Source organism: Perca flavescens, chromosome 15 (assembly GCF_004354835.1).
Source record: "Perca flavescens isolate YP-PL-M2 chromosome 15, PFLA_1.0, whole genome shotgun sequence".
Taxonomy (NCBI): domain Eukaryota; kingdom Metazoa; phylum Chordata; class Actinopteri; order Perciformes; family Percidae; genus Perca; species Perca flavescens.
In genome coordinates, this window is record NC_041345.1 from 19929403 (window position 1) to 19948680 (window position 19278).

Here is a 19278-nt window from a genome sequence, read left to right on the forward strand (position 1 = left end):
GAAGTAATGGCCATTTTGATGATTTGAGGTCTGACAGGCAGGGTTTATGAAAGACTGAACACAGACATTTATTTAGTTGAGACAGAGCTGTTTCAACAGATCTGAGAGAGAGAAGAGACCACACACTGACTTAAAAAATGGGGTATGAGTGCCTTTTCAGCCGTTGTATAACGAGATACAAGAGTGTGGGATAATAGGCTTAACACTCACTCTTGTGTTGTCTTGGTTCTGGGAGCATTTTGTGAGCTGCAGGGCTGCAGCCTATTGTAACCCTAAAGGTCTGTGGCTAATGATAATAGAATTAATTGGGGCTTTTTCTCCCTCTCCTGACCATGTATCTATGAAAAACGTACATGACATCCCTCAGCAGGAGCTCTTGCGTAATTAATTAGTCCCGTGACATTGATAAATTATAGAGCAATTAATAAATGAAGTAACTTTTTATTATGCAACAGAGTCGTGATTAATAATCGTATACGCCTACTATGCATAAAAATTCAATTTGGATGATTTTCTGTTGTAATAGCTCCGCAATTCTCAGAGAGGGTTGAGTTCTCGAGGGGCCTTTTCTAATATAGACGACAATTAACACAATGTGCCACTCTGGTTGTTGTTTATGTGATGAATGATGTGTTTCAAATGTTAAATATTCTTGGTTTTGAATGGAGGGCAATGAATAATATAAACCATCTCAGTTGCATAATGACTGCTTGAGAAATTATGTTTATTTTTGGCAGCGGTAGAGTTATTCTTCTTCTGTGATGCTCGGCAAGCAGACTGAATTTGTTTCAGTGAACTGAGTGGCTGATAAGCATGTATCAAGAGAATAATCTATGGAATATTTAGGAGGATAGTTTGATATTTACTATCCTTTCACTGTTCTTGTGATTAGCAGTCAGCTGTTGGTTGAGCAGAGTCAAGATGTTTAATAGAGCTGCCACTAATTATTATTTACATTACTGATTAATCTGCTTTTTTAATTTTGCGATTCATCGATTGTCGTATGATCTATAAAATGTAAAAAATAAATTCTGAAAAGTGCCACAATTTTCACATTTAAGAAGCTGCACCTATCAAATGTTTTGTGATTTTGCTTGAAAAATTACCTAAACGATTAATCGTTTATCAAAATAGTTGCTGATCATTTCTCTGTTAACCGACTAATGCCTTAATTAACCGACTAATGCCTTAATTAACTAATCGTTTCAGTTCTAATGTGAAAGCCACAAAGGGCATAGTTCATCACCAAACAGATGCAGCAGGCTGAACTGAGCTCACACATTCCGCCGAAGAGAGACAGGTGGCTTTATAGGATGAGTTGACACATTGAAAATCAACAGAGCAGGTACAGAGTGGTGACAAAGGAAAAAGAGAGGAAGTGACAGGAGGTGTAGCTAAAGTGCTAAAAAATGGAATTTGTTAAACACCTGCCTCAGAGGTTTGTACACCTCATTGACAGTCATCACAGATTCTTTCTTCCCTTTGCACAAAGCATCCAAGAAAATAATCCACATATAATTACAACTGCAGCAGTGTGGCGGAACCGTGCACAGCACAAGGTTGACAATGTGAATCCCCGGACCAGCCGGTGAAATCTGGGAGGGGTGAGGTCACAATCTGAATATCTACCAGTAGAAGAATGAAGTGCAACAGAACAGGGCATTGAACTGCCACAGTGAACAGCAGATTCTCTCCCCTGCAATTACTCCAAAATCACTCCACAAGTATCAATGTTGCTCTTAATCAACATTACAAATAATTATGTTTTAAACATAATTATAATTTAACTCACTTAGCACTTAACAAGAAGACAAATGTAGGTACTTAAATTACGTGCACACCCAAAAAAGAGCATGTTAAAGGCATATTATGCAAGATTTGTACCTTAATATAACTGCTTTGAAATCATTTCAATGGTAAACGAACTCGTAGTCGGGCGAATCATCCCGATAGCAAAGCAGCAAAAGCTGGCAAAACCAGCAATGCAGGTTTGAGAGGTGGCGTCCCGCCAAATCTCACGAGAATCACAACTTGCCTTACAACACGACGTCACGTACATCAACAACATCTAAGAAGCAGCCTCTATGGAAGACACTAGCACGCATTTCAGACGTGAATCATAGTAGAGTCGACGAACAAAACAAAGAAAGTGCGGTCGGAAGAGTCAAGGAAAAGAAAACGAGAAACTGACCGCGTGAGGACAAGAGTCCCACTCGGTCAAGCTTTCACTCGTCGGCGAGAGCTAAAAAGGGTATCGTTAAATAAGTACTCCACAGCGACTCTAGGGGTCGCTGTTTGACAAAAATGGAAACTGCATAGTATGCCTTTAAGACCTTGCATGTGCTGTAACCTTCATGTGGTAAAGATCCCTGGGGACGCAGGTGCTCGGCTCTTCATAAATGCATGTTGAGCTCCTAGCTGCTTTTTCACACCAGAATATTCTGGAAGGGATGAGCCTCAGGTAGCCTCTCTGTGGCCATGAGAAACAGGACAGCTTTGTACTCCCTCTGATTGCTTTCAGTGCAGATGCAGACGCTGGCCATCGTGCTCGATAGCTGGATTTCACCTCTGTGGCCCTGCACAGAATGTCACTGTTTGCAGACTGAATTTCGATGAAGACATTCATACATATTCCAGGGTTTCTGTGCATGGAGGTTATTTGAAAGTATAAAGAAAAGATGAATTTGCAAATAAGGATCTGGTGCCGTTACAATATGTTTCCCACTTCTAAACTTCTATCGCCCTCTATTTGACATTGCCATCAGCAAGGAAACACGTACTTATCTAACACAGCAATTAAAAACAAATTATGTTCTTACATTGAAAGCCTCGCAGAGCCAAAATCCCTTTCATAACAAAGACAAGATTGTGATTAGGTTGTAGCACCACAGCAATGGGACGCTTGAATCATAACTTAGCAGTGCAACAGCTGAGACAATAAAAGGCATACAAATCTAAGCAAAACTGCCTGTAGTTTGCCTGGAACTCCACAAGACAGCATGGTGTAACAAACTTGAATATGTGTGTGTAAGATTAAAAAGCAGAGGCTGCTGGGCACTAATTCTAACCACACCAGACTCCTCTCTCCGTTTTGGCCTGTCAAAAGCCTTACATTCATGTTTCTTAGATACCTGCCCCCCTTGCAGGGTCGCTAACCTTGTCCACCCAGATACATCCCCGACTAAGCAGAAATACCACCTTAATCCTGAGAAAACAAATAGAAAAAACACAGTGTTTGATAGGGCATATATTGCATGCAGTCACAAATGTGAGCAGCAGCAGAGTGAATACAATTTTTGTTTTGTTTTGGGGCTTTCTCGCTCTCTTGAGTCTTGCTCTTTGCTATCACTGTTGCAATCTGTATGTCAGAGCTCATAAGCTTCGACTCACCACCTCACATCCCACACAGGCACAGGAAACACAAAACTCATTCATAATTGTCAAATTTCTATCACAAGGCTGCAGAAACACAGTGGAAGCAGACAGAACAGTCTATTGTGCTGATGACATCTGTCTGGTACTTTTCCCCATAAGGGGGCCATTTAAAAGGGACAATTATGAGCACAATAATATGCACTCACCTTGTTAGCCATTGTTAGAATGATTGCAATATATCTTGGGTGAGCACACGCCATATACAACTGCAAAAACTTGATCATTTACAAAAGATATTTCGCATAGTGTGTGATACAGGAACCAAACTCATGCCAATAGCAGCAACGATTAGTTCAATAAACAATTAGTCAATTGACAGTAAATTATTCCGCAACTTTTTGGTTAACGGTTTCAGGGTTTTTTAAGCAAAATGCCAAATATTTGCTTGTTCTGGCTTCTCAAAATGTTAGAATTTGCAGTTTTTCTTTAATGACATCTTATAGATTTTTAACAGTAAAATAAAACTCTTTAGGTTTTGGATTGTTAGTGGGACAAAACAAGGAAATGAAATGCAGAACATTTTATAGATCAAAGTAAATTATGTTTATTGGTCGTACCCATTTTACAAGTTCTGCCATGGCCACTGCTTTCCGAATCCACACACTGCACATTGTTCAGTTTTACTACATCATTATTTCAAAAACACTCAGCTTCAGCCATGAACTTTATGAATGCCAGCTGCTTTTACCTTTTTTAAAAATGTTTTTTATTGTGGGTCTACATTTATGAAAGTAGTTGGTTTGCACAAATGACTGCATGATTGTTGTTTATCTCCCTAATTTTGATGTGTACGCTTTTTTGGCTCTGCCAACACAAGACTCCTTCCTCGTGTTTTAACCTATTTTGCTTAAACATTTTACATTAATTTGTATTTGTGTATTGATCAAATAAATAACCCAACAATGAGCAATCACAAAAACAATAAATAAACATGAATAAGCGGTGAATGAGCTGCTGGCATTATAATGGACCTACTGTGGCTTCCTGCTGTAGTGTAAAACAGCCTTGAGTTATGCACAACCACAGCAAGAGTGAGCCCAGAGGTGCACCACTTCCCTTCTGACCACCCAGTTAAGGAAGCCATTGAGGGACCGTCTGCCCCTCCCCCCCCCTCGCCTCCCCGCCTCCCCCCTCAGGCTCCCAGCAGCCCCACAGCAGAGACAGACAGAGAGAGAGCTTGAGAGAGACGGACAGAGAGAAAGCACGCTCGCTGACACACTGACAGCCCTTCATACTGAAGCGCTGAGCTGTCCTGAGACAGAATGTCTTGTCTGCTCAAAACCAGCACAATATATTGTGGCATTGCTCTCTGGGAGACTGCAGGGGAGACAGAGCAGATCCTGGAAGAATATCTGTAGGTTTGTCTGCTGGTTTGAATAGTGAAAGGTGGATTACAGTGCACAGCTTAAAGAAAAATGACTCGTAGCCTTGGGTAGAATGAGCGGGTATAACTCCCAGGGGATCCAGATAAAGACGCGCTTGACTTTCACACAGAGGAATAACTAAGGATGAGAAAATCCATAACAGACGTTTTAATTTCAGAGAGCGTCTGCTGGAACTGACAATAGTAAAAGTTGTTTTACTGCGTTGTGAAAATGCTATGGAAAGTGTCAATCCAGAATGAGGTTTTCATTGTTTCAAGCATCCAAACAATATTAGAAAAGGCGGTGTGGGACCAGGGGACGTGGGTTCATTTGAAGGGGGAACATCAGGTTGTCGAAGGAAACTGAAGCTTTTCTGATGCCCCAGGCTCTGAGGTTCATGCTGACCTCATTGTGGTGTGACTAGAGCCGCTGGATACCACATCAGAATGAGACCGGGGAGCAAAATCCCATTTATATTCTCTCACAATCTGTAAACAGTCTGTTCTGCCTGAATGAACATGTAGTGTGCAGTTCACCAGCATGCTGCCCAGTGACGGTACAGTGATTTTCAGGGTCAGAGTGGTGCACATGTCCAGACAAGGCCCGCTGAGGGTCTTTACGGGGGTTTCCAATTAAAGCAGCACGCAGCCACAGGGATCAGGGAATTTGGCTGAGCTCGGTAGAAGAGCGTTTCAAGTATAAAAAATGGATAATAGAATTTTATTTTTGCAGAGTATTGTAGTTTCAGAATTGCCTTGAGAAAGTATTGTTGTGGAGTATAGGACAGCAGTTATTTTGAACATTATTTGTCCAATTTGAACAGTCTGCACTTACCCATGCCCCACTTCACAGTGACCCGGTTAGGAGTTGTCGTGTTTTCTATTTGGTAAAGGTTCACTGATCTAATGCACAAATAGATTGTTGTTAGTTAATTAAAAAGTGGCATATGACTGTTTTCTCAGCAGCTCTCTGTGTAGTTAATGTCTGGATAGTTTTAGGTAACTATAGTTGCTTTTTAAAGGTCAAGGAAAGATAGAATTGGTTAAAAGAAACCAACATTGACTCTTGGTAGGAGACAGACTAAAGTGTGCAGTCATGTTTTTTGTATGTCCAAACATCCACGCTGACTTCCTCACTCTAGCTTTTGCTATGGAAAGTTAACAAATGTCATTTGAAAAAATGCTGTCATCCTTCTAGAGAGGGCAGGTATTATTATTCGCCCAACTGCTAGACGTCACTTAAAAGCAAGGTTGCTTTAAGAGTTCCAACAATGTCCTTTCCTCTGGTGAATTCTAATGCAGTTGAGATGGTCTGCGATTCACACCTGTTGTCAGGATGCGTGTCAGATGTTTCACAAGTAAGCACTTGTGATCAGATTTCACTTCCCCACTCACTTTTGCTTTTATCCATCAAAGACTGCTGCTAAACAGAAAAAGAGTTTAACTTCAGCTAAAGAAGCAGATTGCTGTGGCAGTCTTGTGACCTCGCCAGAGCTTCCAAACAATCAGAGATGCATTGCATCCGTGTTCACCATAGAAATGTGGACACCCACCTCTGCAACCACATCTGGTTTTTAAGCTAATGGCCCTTTAGTGCAACTATAAGTGTGACTAGAGATCGTTCACACAGTTACACACATTCCCAGGTGGTAGCTGCACAGTTAAACCATTGTCTTTGGATTTGACCTTTACTGAAGTAATTAAATGAACAAAAAATAATAATTAATTAGCTTTTTTTTTTTTTTTTTTTTTTTGAAACTGGCAAATGTTCAGGTACTCATGCTTTTGGTAAGCACTTTATTTTTGGTTACGTTGGGCAAAGATTCCATAATAATCTTTTAGCATATTGTAATTCATGTGTGGTCTGAGAGAAAACTATACTGCTGCACCTCCTTTTGGCTCTGTATTTAGGCTTCAGAAAATCTATCACATGTCATTTCAGAAAGAGAGAGAGAGAGCGTTCCTATTGGCTGTCCTGCACATGCATTTCCCTATGCAAAGAGGGGAGAGGGAGAGCTGCAGAAAGAGGTCTCATTCTACTCTAAAGTCTGGTGTTTTTTTTGCATTCTACCCACTGCAGCATTAAGCTCCCAGGCAGGTGTTCAAAATCTAACAAAAAGACTGGAGCATTAAGTCAGAAAACAGGCCTTGATAGGACGGCATTCAATTGAAACATTTTATACCTGAACCTCCATCAAATTTGTAGAGTCCTTTTAGCTTTTACCAGACAGGTGTGAATACTGGAGCAGCGCTTTGTTCAGTTTTGTTGTCCTTGTTTTTAATTATTATGTCTAATTCTGTGCAAGTGCGTTGAAAGTAACAAAAATCGGACTCTTTGTATGTGTACACACTTACTTGGCCAGAGCTGATTAATCAGCTCTGCCCCATCAGTGCATGCTTTAACTCCCTGCTCCCTGGGGATGAACTGGGTAGAAACAGACCTTCTCCACCTTCCTCGCACTGCCAACTTGTCAATATCTTATAATGTAAAAAAATGTGATAGCCAATTCAGAGCTGGCTTCTCTCTGAGCATACAAAATGAGCCCAACTCCACCGGGACCACACAACTGAGCCTGTCCAAAATGAGCTGGGAAAGCGGGTGGAGGATGCAGGAAGAAAGAATAGATAGGGGAAAGAGTTTAGAATAAAAAAGATTCAGTGTAGTGAGTTTGTTCACCCACTGCAGATCTAAGCTCTAGTGACCCCCAAGAAGCTGGAGTGAATTATTCATTAAGAGTCAAATGGCTTGTTTCTTGTGAAATGACCTTTTCCCTTCCTCACCTCTTCTTGGATCTACACTACAGCCAGAAGAATAATCAGTTATAAGGGCACAGCCATTTGCAGATTTTAATCAAGTAACCGAGAAGTCTCCTGCAGTGAGCATAATAGATCTGGAGATGGGGAGATCAGACGGAGAAAAAAATATATATAATAATAAAGCATTGACGAACACTTAAGAAATCTGAGCTGCCTTGTTCTTTAATTAAAAATTGATGTCATATTAGAGATGAAGATTTCAACGCAACAGCCAGAGGAATATGGAGTGTTGATTAAATGTGTCAGCTCCCACAGGACAAGCACATGCTTTCAGTCCTGCTGGGTGGCTCGACAGGAAGATTCTCTGTATCAATCAATCAATCAATTTACTTCACTCCAGATCATGCATCCATAAAACTACAATTTCAAAGTCACAACTGTACGTTTGCCTGCTGGTTCGCATAGTGAAGGGTGGTAACAATGCACAGCTTAAAGAAAAATATATGTCCTAAATAATGTTGAATTTTATCACTGAAAAGCTGTTGAAACAATTATATGTTGTATATGTTACATGTTATATAGGTTATATGTTACCTAAACATCGAAACATTTTCACATACCTAGTTTATTTGTAACCTAGATTCCTAAATGTGTTTTCACCTGCCATTGACCTATGCTTACTGGGATACATATATCACAGTAAAAATGTAATAAAAACAATAAAATAGGGGCAGTGCCCTCTTAGCAGAATGACCAAAATGCATGCCCCTTGTTTTTAGTAATCAGTTGCCTATTTACACATAGAGCAGATACAGAGCAACATTAGTAGTCATCTTTCTGGCCACTTGATGAATGTAAATCCAATAATCACTGTACATTAAGCTCTAGGTTGGTCTCTACCAACTCCTGAGGGAATTATTTGACTCTTTAGCTACTAAATAAAGCCGAAAATAATGCTATAAGAGCGGTGGGAATGAACCAAATCAAAACAATGAGCTGAGAGACACTAAAATGCTTTGTCGAGCTGAGTTAATCACTTTGAGCGACCTCTTTTACTTTAAACATGGTCATTTTATCCACTGTTATTATAAATCAAAATACTGGTTATAGCTTCTTAATTATTTGGTCTATTTAATTTTAATTTCCTAATACCTACGTCTATGTCCTCAAATTGCTTGTTTTGTCCGGCCCGCAATATAAAAACCAAATATATTTGATTCACAATGATACAAAACAGGCAAAACAACAAATCCTCACATTGAAGAAGCTAGGACCAGAGAATCTTTAAAAAAAAATGACTTTAACGTACAAATCAATTATCAACTAATCACTTATTGTTTTATCTCTAGTCTCCAGGTAGTTTCTGAAGTAAAACGTGTGCAGCTCTTGGTAGGATATGTGCAACCCTCGTTCATTTCCAGGAACTCAACAAGTAAAGTCTGAATGTGCAAACTCAAGTGGGAGTCTAATTTTGGAACAATATCCTTTGGTTGACACACTGGTCTGTCACCAGTCCCCTGCATCTGTGAGAGTTTGGGCATAGATTTCAGTTAAGTGGCTCCCCGATCTCTCTGCGGCCTTATGGCCATAGTGTGCTTCTGTCACCGGGGGAAAGGGGTTAAAACGGTGTACCTGTCACTGTAACAGGCTGATTATTGCCTGTGGAGCTGGCAGGCTTGTGAGGATCGCTCCCCTGCCCACACTCCCTGCTGGGAGAGAGGCCTGGGGCCTGTGCTCACTGAGGCTGAATGACTCACAATTACCACAGCGCCTGCAGCCACCTCCCATCCTCTCCAGCCGTTTCACTGACTCACTTAGCGCACATGACAAATGACAAATCACCCCGAACCTCCGCCCCCTCACTAAGACCTGATTGCCCATCGCCCACACTTTGACTACAGTACTTAAAGCTGGGATACATCTTGCCAAGCTTCATGAAACAAAACAAACATATTCTGAAAGTAACTTGTTCTGGCCTTTGAAAGCAACATTTTTACGGTGTCACACTACGTATATGGTGCATATTTTAGTATGAAGTGAACAGTAAACCTTTGACATTAAAGTTGCAGCCCTGGAACTACTCAATTTATATTCAAACTCAACAAAATACTTTTGTAATGTTACAACACGGGTTGCTGACAAATCATTTGTGGTGCATCATCAAAGGATGATTTCCTAGACTGTGTTTTAAATATGAAAGCAGTGTTGTGAGTGTTGTGAATATCCAAAGCAGACAGCATTAGTGCTCAACTAACTGCTAACAAAACAATGTTGAGGTGTGCATGCGAAAATGTGAACATATTCCACCAAAGTGAAGCAATGCATACATCTTTAACCTTGAGAAAACAACAGTGAACTTGGGGGTTTTCCTACACCATTTCAAATTGCTTACATTGCATAAGTCAAAGTTGGAAGGATGCTGATAGTTAAATCTTACACCTCATATACTCTCCTAGTTAAAGGCAGAGCGGCGCGAGAGTTGTAGTACTATGCAGTTTTTCAGAACAGAGTGTGTAAAAGTAGTGATTGTTATAATATTGAATGATTAAAAATACGTACTGCAGTGTGACCTCTGTTGCCATTGTTCACCAGATCTCCTCGGATTTGAAAACACTCAAGTAGTAGCCTATGTAAAAAGCGATACTACAGTACATTAACCAGCAGAAATGAAACCACAATTTAAAGGCATCATGGTGGTGTGTTGAAAACCACACAGCATCTGTTCTCTCACTGCAGTAATAATTGCAGCTCTGGCTCAGTTTTTTCTTCTTCTTTTTTCCAGAGCCATATTAAGCTCATTTTAATATATTGCACACTGTATCTGACATCTCCAGCAGTGCCAAACACTCACATCTTCTGTTTAACAAAAGCACAAGTCTCACTTTAGCTCCCCTCCTGCAGCATTGGCCTCTCAGGCTTTTTAATGAAGACTCTGCAAGAGATAGGGAGGGATGCCTTGCTCAATATGTAGGGTACAACAAAGCATTCTGCAATTTGTTAAAATACGAGTGTTGGCACCATCTGAGAGTCACTTTAGACCGCTGGCAAAATGATCAGTATCTTAAAAGCAAGGGGCAATTTTTACAGAAATCAAGAGTGACATATTTTTCAAGAACGCTAAAGGGCCTTTTTGTAGGACACCACGGGGGCTCTTAAGTGCTATCTGGGGAGGCAGGCAGAGTGCTACGCTCTGTGCCCAGCAGCCAACAGCTCATTGAAGAAGAGAAATCAAACACAATCAGTTCAATATGAGCTTTGGGGAATGGTGTATTTGTCATCAAAGTCATTCTGTTCGGCCTCAACTTCCCCCTCTGAAACAACATACCATAGATACATCTGAAAAGATTAAAATCAATATGTCTTCTCAGCTCTTCCCAATTTGTGTTCATTATTTATGAGTTTGAGAGTATGGGACCCTCATAGAGCTATCAGAACTATCTGATTCAAGAGGAAGGAGTCCTTGTCAAGGTAGTTATTGGCCCCCTTAGGGAGGCCGAAGGATCTGAGCAGCAGTGTAGCGTAGCAGCAGACAGGTAACTAGAGGGGAGGGCATCTGGCCTCTAACATCCCCTGTGGTAATAGGGCCAGATGAGGGATAGAGGGGAGTCCTCTCATCTGAGTCCAAACACCAGACCACAACCACATCAGCGGGAATCCTCGCAAGGCAGTTGAAATGCGATACACGTTGTTATGAAAGGAAATACATGTTTTCAGGGAGACAGAGAATCAATATCGCTGACTGACTGCGGCGCAAGTGAACAAATGTGAGCGAGCTTGAAAAGCTTGCATAAAATGGAATAAAAATGAGTCAGACTTAATAATCCTGACTAAGCCTGTATAAGGAAGCCCTGGCAGTCAAGACAGTAGATGGATCAGAGCACAGGCAGGAAACCATGCATTATGCATCATTGTAAAATCTCTCCAGGAAGAGTGCGCATACACAAACTTATACCGCATTTGCATCACTTATTGTTCACGTTTACAACTCAAAAATCCACAATGTGTGTGTGTGTGTGTGTGTGTGTGTGTGTGTGTGTGTGTTCTGCCAAATCCAAAGGACACAATAATGCTGGTGACTTCCATGGCGCATTAGACAGAAGCTACCTGTTAATAGATCTTTACTGTTGAATAATTAGCCATTACATTGCACTCACATTCACACAGTCTTCACAAAGCTACTGCTGAGCACAGCAGCACTATCTTATCTCCCTCACTCCTCTTCGCCTTGCCTCAGTTGATGTTAACATCTGACAGCTTTGTGTGTGTGCCGATACAGAGTTTTTTTTCTCTTTAATTAAAACACTGGAAGTCTTAATTGGACATTACACTTTATTCTTCGGCCCCCCCACTTGCCTAGCTCCCCTTCCTCAAACACTTTGATCCTCCGACCAAAACCTTCCAGGCAATAATAGTTTCCCCTGTTCCCAGACTCACACCGCAGTGCTTAAGAAGCAAAAAGCTCACTTTAAAACAAGAAACATGGCTTAGTCTTCTCTCTATTTTGACTTTCTTCCTTTAAGATTTTTCAATTTCTCTCCAAATAGATGATCTTCAAGTGACCATTTCTGACTTAGTTTGAGTGCAAATGAGATGAAATAGTACCATAACACCTAGGATGATGTTTTGGCAATGTAGAAACAAGTGTTTGAGCATGAATCCGGCTCCTTTTGGCGCATCCAGATACTTTAAAGGGGCATAAATCATTTCTTAATGACAGAGCTTTATTGTTTAACAGGATTATAGACTTTGTAGAAAATTGTCCACCCTCACAAATATTGATTAAACTGCCCACAGGAGTAAAACACTTTATGTGAATTCAGTTTTGATGTGGCTTTTCTGTTTGAATCTGTTCTTTGATCCCTCTGGCCTCAAGTAGCTTGAATATGAGCCCATTACTAGGGAGCTTAGGGAATTACATCGGCTCTGCGAACACTAGACATAAAGGAGTATTTTCTCTCACGGCCAGGGTAAACAAAAGAATGTAAAAATAGCAATACCTGAAAAATTCCAACCATTTATTTATATATATATATATATATATATATAGCATTGACAGAATGTCAGGGTTACAACCACTAGAGGTATGAACGGTAAATTAAGTATCGATTAAGCCTTTAATTTGTTTTCTGTTCACGTTTCTTTCTACCTTGCTGATAACTGCCTACGTTCTGTCTCTGTTTTCTCCTTCTATCCTCACCTCCTCTCTCTAGGTGGCCCTGGGTCAAGAAGACGACTCCTCCAGCCCCAAGGGCTCTTCAGACGACTCCTCCAAGACGGTGGGCCTCCTGAACGGGCAGGCTCCCCTTTCGCCTCTGAGCCGCTGGATGCTTCACAGTAAGAGCAGAGCTGCTAATACCACATCTCTGGAGCTGCCCTACCGCTCCCCAGTCCCTTTCTCCAAGCAGGAGTTTTCTAAGCAGGAGTTCTGGGAGATGTTAGGCAGCGACCTGCTCAAACCTGACGCCTCCAGCTCCAGAGTCAAACGGCGGCCCATTGTTAAGACCGGCAAGTTCAAGAAGATGTTTGGCTGGGGAGACTTCTATTCCAATATCAAGACGGTGAGGCTTAACCTGCTGATCACTGGCAAGATTGTGGACCATGGTAACGGCACGTTCAGCGTCTACTTCCGCCACAACTCCACGGGCCAGGGCAACATCTCTGTCAGCCTGGTGCCACCTGTCAAGGCGGTGGAGTTTGACCTGGAGCGCCAGAGCGTGGTCTACCCCAAGGACTCAAAGATCTTCAACTGCCGCGTGGACTATGAGAAGGTGGATCGCAGCAAGCGCACCTCACTGTGCAACTACGACCCATCCAAGACCTGCTTCCAGGAGCAGATTCAGAGCCACGTGTCCTGGATTTGCTCCAAGCCTTTCAAGGTGATCTGTATCTACATTTCCTTCTACAGTACGGACTACCGCCTGGTCCAGAAGGTTTGCCCGGACTACAACTACCATAACGAGATGCCCTACCTGCCCTCGGGCTAGAAGACTTGGAGGGGGGAGGAGAGGTGGGAGGGGAGAGGAAAAGGGGGGTGAGTAGGAGTAACTGTAACACATGAGGAGGAAACCAGGGCTGTGAATCGTCCTTAATGCCATTGTGGCAGCAAAACACCTTAAAAAAAAAACCTCTCTGTAGCCTAACTATTGTAAAAACATATATGCAAGACAAAAACTACAGTATGCATAATGATGATAATGAGGCATTTGGAATGCGTAACTGCAGCATTCATTAACTGGACTGGTCGTGAAAATCAAACATGCACATTCTTACCTCAATCCAGTTTCTAAATGCCAACTCCTCGCCAGCTAATTCTCTCTTCCATTAAGCCATTTGTGAATGCGAATGTCCTTTTAATCACCCTTTATTTATTTATTTTACATGATATTTAACTCTTTTGCAGTCACAAGGCAGCATTTCCAGTGAAAGCTGCGATACGATTCACTGGAGAGTTGTATACAAATTCAGACTTTATTACAAACACCATACAGCGTTTAAAGCTATAGTGCGTAGTTTCTGTCGCCCCCCATGAGGAAATCTTAGTAATGACAACAATACTGTCGGCGCGTCCACATGATACAAAACATCCGTAATCGCGCACGCGCCCCCACCCCTCCTTCGCGCAGTTGCTAGAAGCCACGGAGGACACGGACTATTCAAAAAACATGATGAACTCTTCAGAAATGGCAATTATGATCACTCGAGCTTCTGCGCGGGAAAGTCACCAGACGACACAATACTGAGAGCCATACTGAGAAATACAGAGAGAGTTGTGTGGAGCTGATAGGCTTAATTGGCTTTGTATCAACTCATTTGGCAATGGCATGAATGTAACAGACGTTCAATAATCTCAAAAAGTTACACACTAAAGCTTTAACACTCGCACACTGTAAATGATTAAAAAGTTACCAGAGGGAACACAAAGCGTTGTTTTTCTCACTAAGAGCAGCTTAATGTAAAGTGTAACCAACCACTGGATCATTTAGGTTACACTCAATTCAAAGTCTTTTTAAAGGGCATATTTTTATGTGAACTTTAAGTCTGTACCAAAAAAAGTTCCTTTTCCCATCTTCTCACCACCCCCCCACTCCCCGTCCACATCCTCATGTGTAAGCATCCCACCACGGCACTGTCATTGTGTAGTTTACGTTTGCAGCCTGCCAAATCTAATCACAATACATCTCTCAGTTATGTCACCTCCATTTTAATAAAAGAGGAAAAAGAGGGGGAGAGAGAAAAGATAATACAATTTGCAAGAAAAAGCAATTGCTCAACAAAGATTCAGGGCCAGGGCTTAAGACAAGTTCAGTGCGGGGGAAATAACTAAATTCTGCATAGAGATAGAGTTGGCCCTCCACACTTGAGAGAGAGAGAGAGAGAGAGAGAGGGAGAGAGGTGGGGGAGTGAGAGAGGGAGGGATTCAGTGAGCTGTTTTAATTAAAGTGGAGAAGGAGACTTAGAGTATGCAGCTCCTTCTATTGTCCCCTCTGTATGAAAAAGATTACATTTTGTTGCCGTCAGGATTCCTGATTTCACGCCTTGATAACTTTGACTGTGTGAGGCAGATTGCTCTCTCCCGACAAATACTGTGTTCACTAAAGTCGGCCTGTTATCTTGAATAAATGAAAATATTATCATAATAATTACATATAATTTAATCTTCTTTAGAACTAATTAAGGTTTCAACGAGAGGGCAAAATGCATTCCTAAAAATCAAGTCAGCGAGTAGGAGGATGAGAGGACGTTCATGGGGATGATTGTGTTTTTTGCACTGAGCCCAGAGTTAACTGCTCTCATTAAGATAAATGGCCACTGGCTGGCCCATCGCATGTTGCTTTCCGTATACAGTATCATTGGAGAGAAGTACACAATGGAGCTATGAATTAGGTAGCCTGACATTTTGTTGGTGAGAGTGCACAATTACTTTTCAGTGAACAGTCACCAGACAGGTGTGAAGAGTCATTAAACAGTGAGGTCAGGTAACCAGTTTGATGCTAATGTTCTGTGAAGCCAGGGATTTAGCTGAGATCGGTGCGCGCTTGGCTGGAGCTGTGCAACGATGTCCCAGGTGGACCCGCGCAGCAGTAAGTGGTCCCCATGAAGCCATCCTCCCGTGTGTGTGTGTGTGTGTGTGTGTGTGTGTGTGTGTGTGTGTGTGTGTGTGTGTGAGGTGGGGGGGGGCATAAAGCCAGACATAAATGCTTTGTCTTGGCTGCTCTGTGTGAGATTGAGGAGCAGAGAAAACATAGTGATAGGGCTAAATATAGTGGCAAAGACCTGTAAATCTGCACATCAAAGCTCTGCATTTTTTTTTTTTCTTAAAGAGAGGAGTAGCTCCTCTCCATATGCGATCTCATCAACTTGTGGCCCCGAGCAAATAGCAGCATAGCACGAGCGAGACTGCAGGGGACAGGCAGCTACAGCACCAGCAACAATGATAAAGACTGTTCCTCTGGCAAAGTCAAACCTCCGGGTCCTCTTGTGCGTGATTGTTTTATGCACCAATATATGTTATCAACACACGTGTCTGTGTCTCTACTGTAAGTCTTTTTAAGAATTAAAATAATTAAGAAAACATTCTTCAATTAAGAAAAGAAAACAATTAAGAATCTTCACAGAGAGGATTTTCCATCAATCAGAGTTCCAACTGAGAAAGCTTGTAAGGACAGATTCTGATTCCTGCCACATCACAGAAATGCAGAATTTATGTGAAAGCATACAGAAAGAGTCAGAGTGGAACATGCAATATAGATGTAGGTCCTGTCTGCCTGATGAGATACAAAGCAAAATGTAAAATGCATATCAACCAGCATGAATGAACCACTGCCTCTGCTTATTCATTTCCTCAGCCTCCAACTCTCTCTGCCCCTTTCCTCTCCAGAAGTCTGCATGTTACTCAGCCATATGCCCCGCCATCTTCACGCTGTCATCCTCTCCTTGTGTGTGACCCGGCTGACTGGCCTAAGCCTCCCTACCCTCTCTACCTCCCTTACCCTGGCGTTGAACCCTGCTGTGGGTAGTTCCTCATTGCTGCCCTGCGCACAGCGCTGAGCTGAGCTGGCTAATCTCTGTGAGCTTAATGCCGAGCCAACGGAACTCCCCTCTCTCCTTCTCTATCTATCTATTTCCCTCTATATCTATATCCCATCAAACAAATGCGTGTGCACACACAGTCTTAAGATGTGCTGGTTTAGGTATTTTCCTCTCTCCTGTTCAAAGCATCTTACATAAGCCCCTGGATTGTGAGGACATGAAATCTCCTCGAGAGCATGCCAACGGAGTGCCCGACACAGATACGCCTCAGTAACCTCAATACCCCTCTCCCTGCCTCCTGCCGGGCGTCCGGAGAGAAGCTGGATACTCACACATGTTGGAATCAAAGTTGGTCAACATGAGCCCAAAGCACTGAACTCATGTCGAAAAAAACAAGGACATATCTTGGGCTACATGCTGGGAAGAAGCCCCTCACTCTGCTCCTTAATGATCCTCTCAGATTTACAGCAATACTCTCACTGAGACTCCACCCTCTCCGCCTCTCTCCGGGGCGAGTTCAAGAAAGGCTGCTGGACTAAGTTTAAGAGACAGCCATGTTGCTGTGGCATGGACGGTGTTGTTACGGCAGCAGCCTTACTGTTGACTCATCTAATGCCAACAGACATGTGGATATTTGGCCTTAGAGACTGCAAGACAACACTGGTCCACTCAGCAAAGAATAGTAACAAAACCCGAATGTCAAAAACACAATATATATAAAAGCTAAGAGTCCTCAGATCTGAATAAAGTTGTATTTAAATGTGGGTGATGCAGTGGAGGTCGTCTGTTTTATCTTTCTGTTCCTCATGGTTTTGTTTCTCTATGTCATGTGGATGATATACTGTATGGATGAAATGATGGCATTTACTGTGGTTCCAACATTCTAAAAATCAATAAAGTACACAGAAGTACTTAAACCACTTCCGTTGTAGAGAGCAGACTCCAGTCGTATATCTGGTTGTGCTTCATGTGTAGGAAGAGTGTCAACAGTGCTGAAGTCTTTATTTTCACATATTTGCGTATCCATACTGTGTGCCAACGGCAAAGAAAAGATGTGACAATATTTTTTGCTGCGGGCTCTTGCAGATATACATGCAGAGAGAGAAATAGAAGGAGAAAAGGGAGCAAAGAGGAAAACGGGGTTGAGAGGGAGAGGAAGGAAATGTTTCAACTGGAATGATGCATGAACCCCCCCCCCCCACCCCACCCCCACCACAATTCTCTCTGGTTTCTTTGTTGTGCATCTTCACACTCCCCGTTCATTTTAAGATATAATTGACATTAAATTCATTCTACTTCTTAATTAAATCCCTGAAAACAGTTAACGAGGGGATGGGTTCAAACATTCAGCTCACAACATCCCTTTAAACTAGATCGATTAAGGCATGGCTGGCGGCAAAGCCAGGCCCTCCACCCCTCCTCTACGCCCCCTTGTTCCCATAAAAGTGCTGCGTGCCTCAGGATAACCTTGCCGGAGATGATGAAAGGGAAGCAAATAAGTCAACGCGGAGACAGAAGAATAGAAATCTAATTTGGAAGAAAGCAGGAATGAGGTTAATGTGAGAATCTGTGAGAGCAGCATACTGGGTCAAATATGCACATCCTGCAACACGTCCACAGATATACAACGCACTGATAATGGACATAAGGTTTTAGAAGAAGGCTTTTAGTTGTCCAAAAAGAGAAAACAAAAAAGTGTGAGTTTCTCAGGGAGGAAAGGGCATTTTTGCATGAGTAATGGGAAGCTGGACGATAGTCAATTGAGAAAATAACTAGTCATGGCAAGAGGAGGCGGGAGAAGGCGTGCAAAGCTTAAAATGATAAATTGACATTCAGAAAAATAACCTTGAGGTATGAAAACGTGTGTCTGGGAAAAAACTAGACAAAATATGTAACAAAAGACAAGGAGAGTGAGAGAAGACAGAAGGAACAGCGCTGACTCCTTGTTAGTACTTTTTTTTTAATAACAAGGCTATCATGTGGATCTTTTTTTGTCCTTAATAAACTCATTATTGTTAATGTTATATCAGGTTTGCAATTTTATAATGCAGAATAATAGCCATGTGTCATTTTCTTCCATGACATGTTACACCACAAAGTGTAATATTACTCTGGCGGTAGATATTGCACTCTGCAGCATCATCCCCTCGCTAACATTGTTGACAAAGCCGAAGCTCTTATTTCTTCACACTTTAAAATCATCGGTGAGGATTAGGCTGGTGTACCAGTCTGATGATATACAGAACAAAAATGATACTGTGGTCTTATTAAAAATCAGATTTCATCAGTCATCTGTAACTAATATGATACAGGTTTCCCTGTCAGCCTGCAAACGCTGAAATAAGGATAATCTTTGTCGAATAATTCAGTTTCTTTAATCTTTTTCTGTAAATAATTTCTTCATTTAAATGACTAATGTATCCCCAAATCTCTTTTTATATTAAATAGGTGTGATCGGTCAGCCTGCTTACCTATCTGAAAATTTCATTAGTCTGGAGTTTCAGAGATTTTGGTCTAATTATAGTGGCAATGTGGTTTCAGAGGCTTTTTCACCCTGAGAAGAATGAAATTATGGGCATATTTTACATACGGAAAGCATATTGCCATGATTTGTACATGGGTTCAATTAAAAAAGTCTCTCTCTCTCTCTCTCTCTCTCTCTCTCTCTCTCTCTCTCTCTCTCTGTAATCTAT

General features: G+C 41.8%; 1 protein-coding gene across 1 annotated transcript; it reads left to right on the forward strand.

Moving 5' to 3' along the window:
• The first annotated feature begins 12928 nt into the window (after positions 1–12928).
• On the forward strand, positions 12929–13539 carry LOC114570312 (neurexophilin-1). Its single transcript, XM_028600575.1, has one exon. It carries the CDS (start codon positions 12988–12990, stop codon positions 13537–13539), a length of 552 nt encoding a protein of 183 aa, XP_028456376.1. The 5' UTR covers positions 12929–12987.
• The last annotated feature ends 5739 nt before the right edge of the window (positions 13540–19278 follow it).

What these genes read in the sequence shown, in the direction of transcription:
- LOC114570312 (XM_028600575.1), top strand. Translation starts at nt 12,988, where the DNA reads ATGTTAGGCAGCGACCTGCTCAAACCTGACGCCTCCAGCTCCAGAGTC.